Source organism: Oryctolagus cuniculus, chromosome 16 (assembly GCF_051225735.1).
Source record: "Oryctolagus cuniculus isolate XC-2025 breed Fujian yellow rabbit chromosome 16, ASM5122573v1, whole genome shotgun sequence".
In the NCBI taxonomy this organism is placed as follows: Eukaryota; Metazoa; Chordata; class Mammalia; order Lagomorpha; family Leporidae; genus Oryctolagus; species Oryctolagus cuniculus.
In genome coordinates this window covers 20,584,491-20,599,951 of record NC_142882.1, presented here as the reverse complement: position 1 = coordinate 20,599,951, position 15,461 = coordinate 20,584,491, and the positions used below count along the sequence as shown (strand labels likewise).

General features: G+C 59.7%; 1 protein-coding gene across 2 annotated transcripts in view; it reads right to left on the bottom strand.

The window, feature by feature from the left end:
• The window catches only part of MED26 (mediator complex subunit 26), a 47,404-nt gene that overhangs the window by 4,946 nt on the left and 26,997 nt on the right, over window positions 1–15,461 (bottom strand). Inside the window, exon 1 of one of the 2 annotated variants that reach the window (XM_089316473.1) lies at window positions 2,974–3,118. The exons of the other annotated variant lie outside the window; for it this stretch is intronic. Within the exon in view, the coding sequence (XP_089172599.1) occupies window positions 2,974–3,021 (48 nt within the window). The 5' untranslated portion in view covers window positions 3,022–3,118. Of the gene's footprint in view, window positions 1–2,973; window positions 3,119–15,461 lie in introns of those variants that run through there. 2 annotated transcript variants of the gene reach the window in all.

The following is a 15,461-nucleotide window of genomic DNA, read 5'->3' as shown; positions in this document are numbered from 1 at the left end:
GCCACCCCCGGCTCTGGCACGAGCGGCCCCTTGGAGCTCACCGCCGAGCCAGCAGCCGGCCTAAGAGCCTCCTGCAGCTGCGTGGGCAGCAGGGACGAGGGGTGAAGGTCTGGGGCCTCGGGCCATGTCCTCCGTGTCCCTCTGCAGATCTCTCTACCCGCTGGGGAGGAGGCCAGGCTCCTGGGGTTCCACCTACAAAGCCAGGTCAGGTAGAGAGGGGTGCGTGCCCCTGAACACCAGCGGAACATTCCAGAGCAGTCAGGCCCCCACCCCCAGCAATGCAGTGCCGGCCCCCCACGAAGGCGGGCAGGACATGGAAGGTTCCTGACCCAACAGCCCTGCAGAGCCCAACACAGCCACTCTGTCCCAGGGGACACCGAGCACCCAGCCGTGCGGGACCCCAAGGAGCAAGAGGCGAGCTGGCCATGGGAAACCTGCCTCGCCTACCACACCATACCCCTCCGGTGGCCTCCCACCGTCAGTGAAGGGAGCCTGTGGCTGACAGGGGCTCTGGCGGCCAGGACGGACCACCAGGGCAAGGCCGAGAGGGGACAGACGCGGGGGGCGCGGGCTGGCTCCCACACACTCTGTCTCCCACCAGCCTTCGCTGCTGCCGAGCCCCAGGTCTCGGTCGCTCCCGGGGCCCGTGGAGAAATGTGCCTGATCCGAATGCCAGCACAGGCGCTGCCCCCGAGGCGGCCTAAGGCGGCTCTGCCGACACCGCCCACGGCACACAGGGCGCTGGGGGCCCGCAGCTTCTTCCTGGGGATTCATTCCCAGGCCAAACACCTCCCCACCCTCTGCCAAGTGGCTTTCGGAGAAGGGAGGAGTTGGCAGGGACTGCGGCCTCTTAGGTTTGTCAGGGCTCCCTGAGCGGATGCACATCACTGCTTTCCTCGAAGCAGAGAAGCCGGTGCCGGCCCAGTTCCACCAAGGGGCTGCCCTGATCACCACCACCACCACCACCATGTTGGCCTGGAGTGGGAGGGGGCCCTGAGGTGCCCACCCCGAGGGCTCTCGGGCAGCAGTCCCAGGGGTGCTGTGGACTGCCACACGGGATCCTGGCCTGGAGAGCACTCGGGGCCGACAGGAAAGGACACACCGGCCAGCCCGTGTCTCTGGGGTCTCACAGACACGAGTGGGGACGCCTGGTCTCGGGCTGGTGGGTCAAGGCGGGCGGAACTAGCAAGGAGAGGTGACCTGCTATCTAGGCTGAGGGGGCCAGCCGGACGTGCGGCATGCATGCCGGGCGCTCGAGGCTCTCCCGTGCCCGCGCCACCGAGACCCAAGTGCAGGCGCGGACGCCCCAGGAGACCTGCGGCTTCCTGCACAGGTGTGGCCAGCACGTCTCACAGCCGACACGCGAAGGAAGCGGGGCCGGACCCACACAGGGGAGCGCCCGTGGGGAGCACGGGGCCCAGGAGCGCTGCCCCTCTCCCGGGGATGGGACGGCAGCAGAGCGGACTGGCTCCACGTGCTGTCCACCCAACAGGACGCGGAGCAGACTCCTCTCTGCTTTGATGTCTGAAATTTGCCGAAGATAACAAATGTATATACACGACAAATCACACCTGATCTGTTAACACCGGACGGAAGGTCTCGGCTCCAGACGACTGGCAGGCACTCAGGTGAGGGAGCACAGACCCGATGGCAGCCCCTCCGCGGCGTGTGGCTCCACCATCTGCCACCAGTGCGGGGAGGGGGCCGTGCTGGCCTAACCTCTGCTCCAAAGAACACGGCCCCTCCATCTGCTGAGCCCCCCGGAGCTCCTCGCCGGGCCTCCCGCAGGCTGCGGGTCTGCCGCCCGCCAGTCCCAGCACAGAAATGGCCTGCATGCCTGAGCCAGAAGGCAGGGCTGAGCGCTCGGCCCGCGGCCTGACTCAAGCTTCTCCCTTAGCGGGAGCCCAGGATGGCTACGGCCACAGAGAGGGCAGGTGCACGGGCAGCCGAGACCAGCCAGCAGGCAGGAGGGGTGTTCCAGGTCTGTCACACGAGGGTGAGGACACGGGCAAAAGCCCTTGCCGTCTCCATAGGTGGAGAGGACACCGCCACACCCGTGCGGGAGCAGCCGGGAGCCAGGCACATGGTGCAGAGTCCACAGCTGGGTCACAGGCTGTGGCCGCTCTGCCTTGTGGCCACCCTCACGCCCCCAGGAGCCCAGACCGCCGTCCGAGTCACACTGCCGCGGGGCTGTGAGGGCACCTGCAGCCCAGGCGGCCTCGGCAAAGCCGCACCTGGGGAAGCGGGGCTGCGCCTGCAGCGCCCGAGCAACGCTGCCCGCGGGGGATTTCCAGCCCTGAGCAGAAACGAGGAACTGAGACACGCGGCCGTGCAGTCGGAGAGGCCCCTCCGCTCCCAGCCCCGTCTCCACCTCGGGGAGGGCCCTCTCCGGCCTGCAGCTGGCGGTGTGCCACGCTCCCTCAGGCCTGAGCCCTGAGCCTGCCCCGGCCCGGCGGGCTGCACGGGAGCCCACGTCTCTCAGTGCTCACCCCCACGCCCCCATTTCCAGGTAAAGAAACAGATGGCCCAAGGAGAAAGACCACCCAGCTAGAAGGCTGCACAGGCCCCGCCCGCCAGCCTGAAGGGACAGTGGCATGACTCTGACCCTCCCCAGCAGGAAATGCAGAGTTTCCAGAACGTTCCTCGAAACCACAGGGCCACCTCCAGATGGCCCTGGTGCTGCTTCTGTGCTCTCCCCAGGCTGCACGGGGTCTCCAGCCCACACTCAACGCTGAGCCAAGGGCCCATCCACAGCCCTGGAGCCTGCTCCGCGCCGTGCTGGCCCGATGACTCCCCGTCTGGCCACCCTTCCGACGCCCCAGGCAGTGGGCAGTACCCCCCCTCCCGGGGCTGCGGCCCCAAAGCACCTGCGCAAACGGGTTCCCCCGAATCTAACAGTGTGGACACTGCTGCTGGTTTATTATTAGTTTTAAAGGCAGAACTGGTCTAGACAGAATTTACAAAACCACTTACTCGCAAAGCTCTGGAAGTGCTCATCAGGGAGCAAACCGTCGCTCCCATTCCACGCCCAAGCACAGCCTGCGTGGTGCCGGGCAGGAGGCCGCCTGCACAGGGCTGGGCATGCGCCGGTGTACGCGGACACGGGAAGGAAGCGGGCCCCGCTGGTGCACGCGTGTGTGCTCTGGTCCAGCCGTGCTCTTCAGCCCAAGTCTTCCTGCTTCTGACAAACCCCACGAGTCCCCAGGCAGCTCCCTCTGCTGCAAGTCACTGCAAGGAGGGGCGGCCCCTGCGGCCCCCGCCTCCTCCACAGCCTCCCCCCCCCCCCCCGCCCCGGGAGCCTCAAACCCACAGGGGCAGAGTCCCTCATTACGGCTTCCCAGAGGAAGAACAGCCCGGCTTGGAGGGGGGAGGAGGGTATCCCAGTCACAGCCACCAAGTGACCACCTGCAAAAGCACTTCCTCATGGCGGGCCGGCCTGCTGCCCCCGGAGTATCAGCCCTCTGGGCGGCCTGTCGGCGTCCCTGGGTGACGACCCTGTGCACTGAGCTCCTGCCACGGGCAGCAACGGGCCGAGCACAAAATCGCACTTGGAACCTTGGTCGGGGACAGAAGCACCAGCCTGGGTGCGGGCAGCGGGCGGAGGCCTGGCTGCTCCCCACGAGTCGCCCAGAAATGGGAAGCTGCTGCGGCAGCGGTGGGGGTTCCCAGGCGTGCAAACGCACGGTGGCCCTGGGAGGAGAGCTACGGCAGGCCTCAGGTGGGAGCTCCGCTCAGCAGAGGGCGGCGGCTCTGCGCTCCGCAGCCACCGCCCGCCCCGACCCTCCTCGCTTCCCGCCCACTTCACGTCTGCACAGCTCCTCCCGGCCCAAGGCCCACTGGCTCACACAGCCCCTGGACTCAGAATCCTGACCTCGGCCCTCTGGGGGCAGAGCAGGTCTCAGAATGTCACCTGCAAGCTGCTTCCTTTCCGACGTGGACACAACTGGAGCGCGAGCAAGCGAGCCAGCCAGCCACACCAAGGCCTTCACCTCTGCCCTCTGTGAGGACACTGGGCCGGCGGCAACTCCCCCTCTCCCAGAAACCGCTAATAAGAATGCCAGCTACAGGAGGAGACTGCACGGGACCTGGGGCCCGCGAGAGGGGACCCGCACACAGCGCTGAGCCGGCTCTACCGCGGAAGACTTGTACTGAGCGAGAACAGGGACCAACCTCTGGGAGACACCAGGCACAACTGCTGAGGCTCGCCACGGCACCCTGGGCTGCCCCTTGAGAGAACGCACATGAGGACCACACAGTGCAGCCCTGCAAAGCTGCAGCACAGCACGGGGCCCCCACCCCGCCCCGGCCCCCAGCCCAGGCACAGGGAAACCATGACGGCATGCGGACATCGGGAACGGAGCTGACCGTCAGGTGCAGGAGGGCCTCCGCCCCAGCCGCCATACGGCTGTGGGGCACTCCCCTGACGCCAGGCCCCCTGTGAGGGCTGGGGTGCCGTGGCTGGTCCTGAGGCTGGGTCAAGGGCGGAAGCCACGGGTGGGCACCGCCGCCGCTGCAGCCCCTTCACAAGGACAGCTCGAGCAGGCAAGTCAGAATGACACGGCAAGAGGGCACGCCGCATGGGCTGGCTGGGGAGCCAGGCCGGAAGTCCAGGCCGGAAGTCCCTGTGTTCACGTCACAGATGGGACTCTGAGCCCTGGTGAGGCTGGCACTCTCTCCGGCAGGCTGTGCGACCGTGCTCCAGCCCACAAGGTGCCGCGAGGATGCCGGCAGCTCCGACCCTGACGAGCCACATCAGGGCGCCACCACCGGGGGACACAGGGCAGACATGCCCAGCAATGCTACTCTGGGGCAGAACCAGCAGAAACGTGAGCACGCATGCACGGGGAAGGGTGAGCGCAGCCGCATTCCAAAGGCCCCAACTGAGAGCCACCTGCACGGACAAGGCCGCTCCGTCCACCCCACGTAGCACCCAGCTCATGATACGCAGCATCACTCACAGAGCTCGTGGCCGGCTGGCGCTGCGGCAGCTCCGTGTTGGGCTAAAGCTCAAGAGCAGGCAAGACTCGATGGCGGCGACCAGAGGGGACAAGAGTGGCTCTCGGGGACACGCGCTTCCCTGCCGTGGACGAGGGCGTCACTCAGGCGCATTGCTTCACAAACACTCAGTCCACAGGAAAAGTTCTGCCTGCAGGGGCCGGCGCTGTGGCGCAGTGGTTACGCTGCTGCCTGTGGTGCCGGCACCCGTATCAGCGTGCTCGATTGAGTGCTGGTTGTTCTGGTTTTGTTCCATTTTATTTTTTTTAATTCTTTTTTTATTTGACAGGTAGAGTTAGACAGTGAGAGTCAGAGAGAAAGGTCTTCCTTCCGCTGGTTCACTCCCCAGATGGCCGCAACAGCCAGAGTTGCACCAATCCAAAGCCAGGAGCCAGGAGCGTCCTCCTTCGCGGGTGCAGGGCCCAAGCACTTGGGCCATCCTCCACTGCCTTCCCGGGCCACAGCAGAGAGCTGGACTGGAAGAGGGGCAACCGGGACTAGAATTGGCGCCCATATGGGATGCTGGTGCCATAGGCAGAGGATTAACCTAGTGTGCCATGGCACCACCGCCCCCTCCCTTTAAAAGATTTTATTTATTTGAGAGGCAGTTACAGACAATGAGAGGGAGAGACAGAGAGAAAGGTCTTCCGTCCACTGGTTCACTCCCTAAATGGCTTCAATGGCTGGAGCTGAGCGAGGCTGAAGCCAGCAGCCAGGAGCTCCATCCAGGTCTCCCACACAGGTGCAGGGGCCCAAGCACTGGAGCCATCTTCCACTGCTTTCCTAGGCCACAGCAGAGAGCTGGATTGGAAGAGGAGCAGCTGGGACTCGAACCAGCGCCCATATGGGATGCCGGTGCCGCAGGTGGAGGATTAACCCACTGCGCCACAGCACCGGCCCCCCTTGTTCCACTTTCAATACAGCTCCCACTAATGCGCCTGGGAAGCCCTTGCCACACACACAGGAGACCCAGATGGAGTTCCAGGCTCCAGACTCTCGGCTCCGGCCTGGTCCAGCCTTGGCTGTGGTGACCATTTCGGGAAGATTCATCTCTCTCTTCTTTCTTTCAAATACATAAATAAACTTCAAAAACAAAACCTACACCTTGTGTGCTTTCTGAATGGATACGGCGTTTGGCTGTTATTGGAGAGGGGAAAGCAGCTGTGTGCCAGCACCCTGGTCCCTCCTGAGCCCACAGCGCCCACAGCGCCCACAGCGCCGGGAGGAAGCAGGGCCCTGGCTGGCTGCACGGGCTCCTCACTAAGCTCGCCTATGCCGTGCAGTCAGCGCACACCTGCCGCATGCAGCAAGCAGCACTGGGGACGGCCGGACACGGCAGTCCCGGGGAGGGGAACTGCCTGTCTGCACAGGGAGAGGGGACAGCCCAGACAGGGAGCCAGGGCAGGCAGGATTGGAAAACCCTCGGAGCTGGCACCCCGACAGATGCAGGAGAACGCGCTGACAGAACTGGATCTACTCCTGCCTGCGATGCCAGCTTTCCTGACCAAAGCATGGCTTTGAGCCCCGGCTGCCCCACTTCCAATCCCGCTCTCTGCTCACGCAGCTGGGAAGGCAGAGGAAGATGGCTCAAGTGCTTGGGCCCCTGACCCCCACGGGGGAGACGTGGATGGAGCTCCTGGCTCCTGGCTTCACCCTGGCCCAGACCTGGCTGTGGCAGCCATTTAGGGAGTGAACCTGTGGATGAAGATTTCTCACTCTGTCACTCCACCTCAAATAAACACCTTAAAAAAAAAAAAAAAGACCCGTGGGTCTATTGCTGATAAAAACTCAAGGCAGGCCAGGAATGCTGTCTGATTCAGAATCCCCATGGAATACCACCACTGACAGAGCCTTGCCGCAGGATGGCGCCGCATGCATCTCCCCCTAACGGCAGGCGTGCGGGCAAAGACGTCCACACTCACCATTCTGACTCAGCTTCCTACAGGAGGTTCTGGCCACTGCAATGAGGCAAGGAACAGACAGGCCAGGCATCCAGGTTGGGAAGGAGGAAGTAAACCCGCCTTTATTCCCAGGTGACATGACAGTCACTGGAGAGCACACACAGAACAAAGGAGCTGGACACAAGCACCGTGAGTAAGATGCCCCTTATTCCCTACGTAGACAAACATTCAGAAGCAGCCGGAATTCCAATTCCACTTCCAACAGCAACTTCACAATGCTCAGGACTCAGGGTAACTCTCACAGACAGGCACGACCTCAACCCCGAAACGTCAAAGCGTGGCCGAGAGGTCACGGCACTCATCTCCACGGAGACGCGCCCCAGCCCAAGGAAGACTCCAGACCATCCAGATGCCAGTTCTCCCCCAAACGCACGGAGTCAGGGCCGGCCCACGCAACACTGCGGCCCGACCTTCTGGAGAAGCTCAGGCAGAAGCGAAGAGTTTTTGTGGCAACGCAAAGACCCCGGAACAGCCAGAGAACTCTGTACGGAAGGAAGCGAGACTCACGTGCCTGACTCCAGAGGGGTCACCCCGACAACGTGGCGCTGGAGCGAAGACGAACACAGCAGCGGGACAGAAAGGCCAGTCTGTTCACAGACGCACACACAGGCTCGGCGCTGCCCAACAAGGGCAACTCCACAGGTAGGCTACGTCGGCTGGCAGGCCACGTGCACAAAACCCACCTGCCAAAGAGAAAGCCCACTCCTCGCCCCACAACATTAACCCATGCAAAGTCTAGGAGAAAAATCTTAGTGACCTTGGGCTTGGCAAACACTTAAAACATGACACAAACACCATAAACTACAGAGAATAAAGCGGACTTCAGAAAACTGAAAATCTTACTCTTCAGAAGATGACACTGTTTCATAAAATGAGAAGACACCGGCATCCCACACGGGCGCCAGTTCTAGTCCCGGCCGCTCCACTTCCGATTCAGGTCCCTGCTGATGCACCTGGGAAAGCAGCGGAGGAGGGCCCCTGCCTCCACATGGGAGGCCCTGATGGAGTTTCTGGCTCCTGGCTTTGGCCTGGCCCAGCTCTAGCCATTGGGGAGTGAACCAGCAGATGGAGAATCTCTCTCTCTTCCTCCCTCCAACTGCCTTTCAAATAAATAAAAAAAGTTTTCAAATGAGAAGGCAAGATAGACTGGAAAAAAATATATGCAATCCATATATCCAAGACAGGGCTTATATAGGTTATCTAAAGAAACTTCCAACTCAATCATCCCATCAAGAAACCAAGGCGGGGGGATGTACAATTGATTTGAAAATTCACTCAGATCTTTCATCAGAGAGACACGGGTGGCTAACACTTGAAGAGAGCAGGAATCATGACTCGTTAGGGAAATACAGACTGAAACCACCGCGAGCACCGCTGCCTATCTACCGCATCAGCCACAGTTAAAAAGACGACCAGATCAAGTCCTGTCAGGGATGTGGAGTGGCTGGAACCTTCAAACACTTCTGGGGGCCCGGCGCTGGGCGTGGTGGGCGAAGCCTCGGCCTGAGGCGCCAGCATCCCATACAGGTGCCACTTTGAGTCCCGGCTGCTCCACTTCCTATCCAGCTCCTGCTAATGCGGAAAACGGCCTAAGTGCTTGGGCCCCTGCACCCATGTGGGAGACCAGGAAAAGGCTCCCGGTTCCTGGCTTCGGCTTGGCCCAGCCCTGACCACTGTGGCCATTTAGAGAGTGAACCATTGGATGGAAGACCTCTCTCTCTCTCTCCATATATCTGCCTCTCAAATGAATACACCTTTAAAAACAAAACACTGCTGGTGGGAATACAAAATGGTATAATCACCTTGGTTGATGTTCTGGCAAATTTTTTTTTAAAGATTTATTTATTTTACTTAAAAGACAGAAGCAGAGGCAGAGCGAGAGCAAGCGAGAGAGAGAGAGAGAGAGATCTTCCATCCGCTGGTTCACTTCCCACAAGGCCACGACAGCTAGAGCTGGGTCAGTCTGAAGCCAGGAGCCAAGAGCTTCTTCTGGGTCTCCCACGTGGGTGGTGCAGGGGCCCAAGCATTTGAACCATCTTCCACTGCTTTCCCAGGTGCATCAGCAGGGAGCTGGATCCAAGTGGAGGCACTGGGACTCGAATCAGTGCCCATCTGGGATGTCGGCGCTGCAGTTCCCGTTATGCAACATTGCCGGCCTTTGGCAGACTCCTACAACACAACACCCAGCAGCGTGTCATCACACCAGAGCACACCCACGAAGTGGAGCGTGGAGGGTCTTCGGAAAGCTCATGCAGAATGCATGTTATGAAAACACTATGCATGGGCTGGTGTTTTTTGTGTGTGTGTGCCAAAATAAACTTATCCTTAAGTTCCATTTTTGCAGGAACCTTGTTTTGTACCCGCGTGCTCCTCGGCTGTGGCACCGTGCCCCGATGCCACCACAACACGCATGAATCTGCAGTCAGTGTTGACTGACAGGAGCATGCTCCCCCGTCCACAAAATTCTAAATGAGGCAAGAGAACTGACAGCCACAGAGTGGAGCGGTGGCTGCCTGCGGGCGGGAGCCAGGCAGAGGGAGCCTCTGTAAACGACGAATAAGTTTGTCATCTGCACTGCGGGGAGGTGTCACAGGTGCACCTGCACGTCAACAGGCACCAGATGGGTCCATCTCAGACGTGCCTGCTTTACTGTATGTCAACCGTACCTCAATACAACTGTGAACAGAACCTCTGGGGGCAGTGCCGGGCAAGGCGGGGGCGGGGAGGCCACCAGCAGGCTTCTTTGTTAGAAGGCATCAGAGCCCACTGGGCTCGGCAGGAAGAGCCCCTGGGGAAGTCCTCAGTGGTAGGAGGATGCCTGTCGTGTAGGGTCCCCAGGGTGTCATGGAGACGGAACAGTAATGCCAGGATGCACACGACGCGCTCCCCCTCACATCTGCCTCCAGCCTTTCCTCCCAGGACACTCTGTGTCGGGCCTCGCACGCTCAGAGCCAGGCCCCAGCCCTCAGGAGATGGGCTGTGGTTGCAAAATAAGACCCTCGGCAGCCAGTGAGGGCTGACCTCACAGGCACGCGCCCTCCTCAGGCCACCTGGGGGTTTCCTCGGGCCTCACCTGGAGTCCCAACATCCTAAGCACACAGAACAGGCCGGGGGCCACCAACCGCTGCAAAAAACCTGAAGTCAAGCCTCCTCTCCTCCGAACCCACAGAGCACGCGGTCACCGGGAACCTCCCGCTGCTGCTCCAGCAGCCCTGGTGCGGCTGACAGATCCCCCGCGTCCGCCTGGCTTTCTCCTGTGACGATGGAGCTTCCGGGCCTGCCCCTGCTGCAATCCTGACTCCCCTGAGAATGCTAATCTGCACCCTGACTGCTCTCCCAGTGCGGCTCAGGCTCAGCAGCGGCAGCAGGGAGCTGCTTGGACACGCACAACTCCACTCCACCCAGGACTGCGTGAGAACACGCCCGCCAGCGGACGCACAGACCTCCAGAAAGCTCATGGAAATACGCATTATTTAAAAAGTGCTCAGAGTAAGACTAAATATTTTTGGCACCAAGATAAACTCATCCTTTAATTCTACTTCCCATGAACTTTCTGATACCTCTGCCAGGATGCCGCGCTGGTCTACAGTGGACCGTGTTGACGACGACGGCCCAGTGACGTCACCGCCATCTTAGCTCGCACAAGCACAGTCTGCGATGCTTGCGCAAGAGTGAAATGGCCGAGTGACGCGTTTCTTAGGCCACATCCCTGTGCTTCAGCAGTGCATGGCTGCACAGAGATGGCACACGGACGGGGCTCTGCACAGCACCACAGGCCACCTGGTAGCCCCGACACCTCCTCTGGCCAGCCAATGTGGGGGCTTTGCAGCCGTCACGCTGCCTGCACAGCCTGTAGCCTGCTTTCCGGAGCCCCCTTAGGTGTGGCCTCATCCAATCCTCCCGCTGACCTGAGCTGCAAGGGAGGAGTGTGTGTGTGTGTGTGTGCGTGTGTGTGCGTGTGTGCGTGTGATCTGCTCTGTGAGCCCACAGAATGGTAGTTTTGGGATCCACATGGAAGGAAGGCCTACACTTCCAGAATGGAGAGTCCCTACCTGTACTTGCGGGGAAGAAAAGTCTTTGTCAAGGTCCCTGCGGGTGCCTAAAGGTCAACCAGTGAGGATCAGACCCGCCCCAACCTTTAACCCCCATGCCCTGAATCTATAAAAGGAGCTCTCCCAATCTCTGACGTGCGACTTCCCCGGCCCCGCTCTGTTGCTCTGTTGGGGCCGTGGAACCTCATCCAGGAGTGGAACCCCAATAAAAGCCTGTGAATTAATTGATTCGTCTGCCTGGGAAGATTTGTTACACACCGGACACCTTGCACAGAGCTCGAGGCCAGCTGGGGGCTCTATCCATCCCACGCCAGTCTCAGAGAACGCCCTTCCCAGAGGGGTGTGACAGGGTCCAGACAAGGCACTCCCGGTGGGAGGACAGGGAACGGCCGTGCTGGTGGGGGGCAGGCCACCACAACCAGTGGCGACCACTGCAGGGGACAACGGCACCGGCAAGCATGGGCTGGGGGCTCTCAGTCCTGTCCACTGGGCAGCCCCTCCCAGCAGACGTCGGCACACGTCACGCGTATCCCTCACAAACAGGAGCCCGACGCAGTAAGCCGGGTCCCCAGCAGGACACAGGGAGCCATCACCCCATGCTCCCAGCTCCACAGCCAGCAGCAACTGCACCCCCCATCTCAGCTCCCAGAGCTCCGGCGGAACAGGTGGCTCCTTCTTTAGACCCCAGAGCCAGTGTTCCAAAGATTGCTCTGCTACAGCCCCAGCAAGGACTCGAGTGGCTTCTGGGGGCTGCACGGATGACACCGCCGGGGACATGGTCGGGGCGGGGCAAAATGCTGTCTCAGTTCTAATCAGCTGCCTTGGAATACAGCTGTGCAAAAGGTGGCAGCAAAAAAATTTTTTTTTATTTCTATTTTTCAAAAAAGATTTATTTTTATTTTTTTCATCTGAAAGAGCTACAAAGAGGGGCGATGGGGAGATCTTCCCTCTGCTGGTTTCCTTCCCAGGTGGCCACAACGGACAGGGCTCAGCCAGGCCAGAGCCAGGAGCCTTTTCCCAGTCTCCCACACCGGTGCAGGGCCCAAGCACTCATCTGCTGTTTGTCCCAGACCATCAGCAGGGAGCCGAGCTGGAGGTGGAGCAGCCGAGACAAGAACTGACGCCCATATGGGATGCCAGCGTCCCAAGCAGCGGCATTACCCACAACACAATCCTGGTCCCATTGTGTTTTTTTTTTGTATTTTTTTGTTTTTTGTTTTGTTTTTGACAGGCAGAGTGGACAGTGAGGGAGAGAGACAGAGAAAGGTCTTCCTTTTTCCGTTGGTTCACCCTCCAGTGGCTGCTGCAGCAGGTGCGCTGCAGCCGGCGCACTGCGCTGATCCGAAGCCAGGAGCCAGGTGCTTCTCCTGGTCTCCCATGGGGTGCAGGGCCCAAGGACTTGGGCCATCCTCCACTGCACTCCCAGGCCACAGCACAGAGCTGGACAGGAAGAGGAGCAACCAGGACAGAATCCGGCGCCCCAACCGGCACTAGAACCTGGTGTGCCGGCGCCAGGAGGATTAGCCAATTGAGCTAATCCTTGAGTTTTTTTTTTTTTTTAAGAGTATTTTATTTATTTGAAATGCAGAGTTAGAGAGAGGGAAAGAGGAAGAGAGAGAGAGAGGGAGGGAGGGAGAGAGGGAGAGAGAGATTCTTGAGTATCTTCCATACACTGGTTTACTCCCCCAAATGGCCACAGCAGCTGGGGCTGGGCCAGGCAGAAGCCAGGAGCCAGGCCTTTTATCTGCATCTCCCACGTGGATGCAGGGCCCCAGGCACTTGGGCCATCCTCCACTGCTTTCCCAGGCACATTAGCAGGGAGCTGGATTCCAAGTGGAGCACTGCTCACATGGGATGCAGGCACTGCAGGCGGTGGCTTAACCGGCTTGGCCACAAACCAAGCCCTTAAGTCCTGGGTTTTAAAAACACAAGTCAAGCCTTTACCCCACCCCCAAGGCCAAACTCGCACAAGACCTGGCTGTCAGGTGCTGACTGTGCAGAGCCTACCTATGCACACATGGGTAGACACTGGCTCCAAGGCCCTCCAAGTCTTCCAGGCGTCCTCACTGACCCTCACGGATCCAACAGCCAACGGTAAGGAACCCACCAGAAGTCACTGTACATTTCACTCGCACCCTCTCCCCTGGGCTGTGCAGAAAACACGGGCGAGTCCCCAGCAGCTCTGGAGTGTGAGACAAGGGAGCTCACTGTGGGTGCTGGCTCAGAGCCCCCGCCTGCTCACACACCACAGCCGCTCACTGGTGCTCATCAGCTCGGATGCTTGGCACCATGTTCACCCCGCTGCTGACACACATTACAGGGTTCTTCCTCTGTGTCCAGTGGGGGGATCTGCAGACACAAGGTAGGGTCTAGAGAGAAAACTGCTTTGGGATCGGCACTGCAGCACAGTGGGTAAAGCCGCTGCCTGCAATGCCAACATCCCACGTGGGCACTAGTTCGAGTCCTAGCTGCTCCACTTCTGATCCAGTTCCCTGCTACTCTGCCTGGGAAAGCAGCAAATGATGGCCCAAGTGCTTGGGCCCTGCACCCACGTGGGAGACCAGGATAGAGCTCCTGGCTTCGGAGCGGCCCAGACCTGGCTGTTGAAGTCATTTGGGGAGTGAACCAGCAGATGTAAGATCTCTGTCTCTCCCTCTTTCTCTCTGTAAACTCTGCTGTTCAAATAAATAAGTAAATCTTTTGAAAAAATAAATAAATAAAAATAAAAACTGCTCCGTGCCATGTCCAGCTGTTACCTGCTCTGCCCACCATGGAGGGTCATGGGAACACAGAGCAATTCTCAGTGGACCCCACACCTGTGAAGGCCAAGGCAAAGGGTGCATCTCAGCCAGGCACAGGGATGCTGGACCCAGCAGGTGGCAGCGCCTTGCCTGTCCTACTGACCTACTGAGGCTGTGGTTGTGGGGGCACAGGCCCGTCAGGCAAACATGCTTGCTCAGCAGGGCCTGCGGGCTTGTGGGAGAGTCTCCCTCCACCATGCAGTGGCCTTGGGAGCTACCAGGACCACATTTTCTCCAACTCACCTTCCTGGCGACCACTGGGCTACATGAGGAGAGAGGAGGAGCCACGTGAGATTTCCACAAAGCTAGACTCAAAGCCACAAGGAAACCATGCATCACTATCCCCGGCAGCCGTCGCAGGATGGCAGCACCGCCTGGCGAGGCAGCAGCAAGGGTGCGGGCAAGGTCAAGGGCCTCCTTGACCACAAGGGCACTTGCTACCAAGAGCCAAAGCAACTGCTTCCTCCTCATCTTCCCTACTGGGGACCGAGCGGCCTCAGGTGCTGCCGGGGAAAACCGCTCCACACCCTGGTCAGCACGCACCTGCATGCCCCAGGTAGAGAGGCGACAGCAAAACCGAACCAAGAGGCCAGAAGCACCCCCCAACCTCCCAGCTAAATGTCAAAAGATGGAGGCCTGCAGACAGATGCATGCCCCGTCACCACAAGTCCAAGGCAGAGCGGGGCCCTGCTGGGTGCCCGAGCCCGTGTGGGCCAGGAGAGGGGTCCGCTTTCCAGTGATCTGAAGCACACGTGGGTGGAGAGCACGGAGGGGCACTGGGGGCTTCACTACGCTGCCTCCACACACCACTGGCTAACAGCACTCCCTCAGTACCTAATTCCTCATTTTTTTTTCCTAAGTTTTTTTTTTTTTTTTTTTTTTTTTTTAATTTGAAAGGCAGAGAGAGAGAGAGAGAGAGGGGTCTTCCATCCTCTAGTTCACTCCCCAAATGGCCACAATGGACGGAATTGAGCCAGTTCAAAGCCAGGAGCCAGGAGCTTCTTCCGGGTACAGAGGCCCAAGGACTTGGGCCATCTTCCACTGCTTTCCCAGGACATAGCAGGGAGCTGGATCGGAAGAGCAGCAGCTGGGACTAGAACCAGTGCTCATATGGGATGCTGGCATTGCACGCTGCGGCTTTATCCGCTACACCACAGCACTGGCCCCAACCCCTTGTTTTTAGAAAAAGAAAAAAATTTTTTTAAGATTTCTTTATTTGAAAGTCGAAGGTACAGAGAGAGACAGAGAGATCTTCCACCCACTGGTTCACTCCCCAAGTGGCTGCAACAGCCACGGAGAAGACAGGCTGAGGCCAGGAGCCAGGAGCTTCTTCCAGGTCTCCCACGGGGGTAGCGGGGTCCAAGCACTTCGGCTATCTCCTGCACTTTCCCAGGCCCATTAGCAGGGAGCTGCATTAGAAATGGAGCAGCCAGGCCACCAGCTGGTTCCCCTACGGGTGGGATGCCAGCGTCACAGGCGGCAGCTTTGCCTGCTTCACCACAGCGCCAGCCCTGAACACGTAGTTCTTGAAGTCTGTGCTTTCCACCTTGTCGTACAGCAGGTGCCAAACCCAACTGATCCCCACAACAGAAAATGCCAACAGCATGGCTCTGGGAAAGACCCAGACACAGGCTTCCACGCGCCTGTTGCGG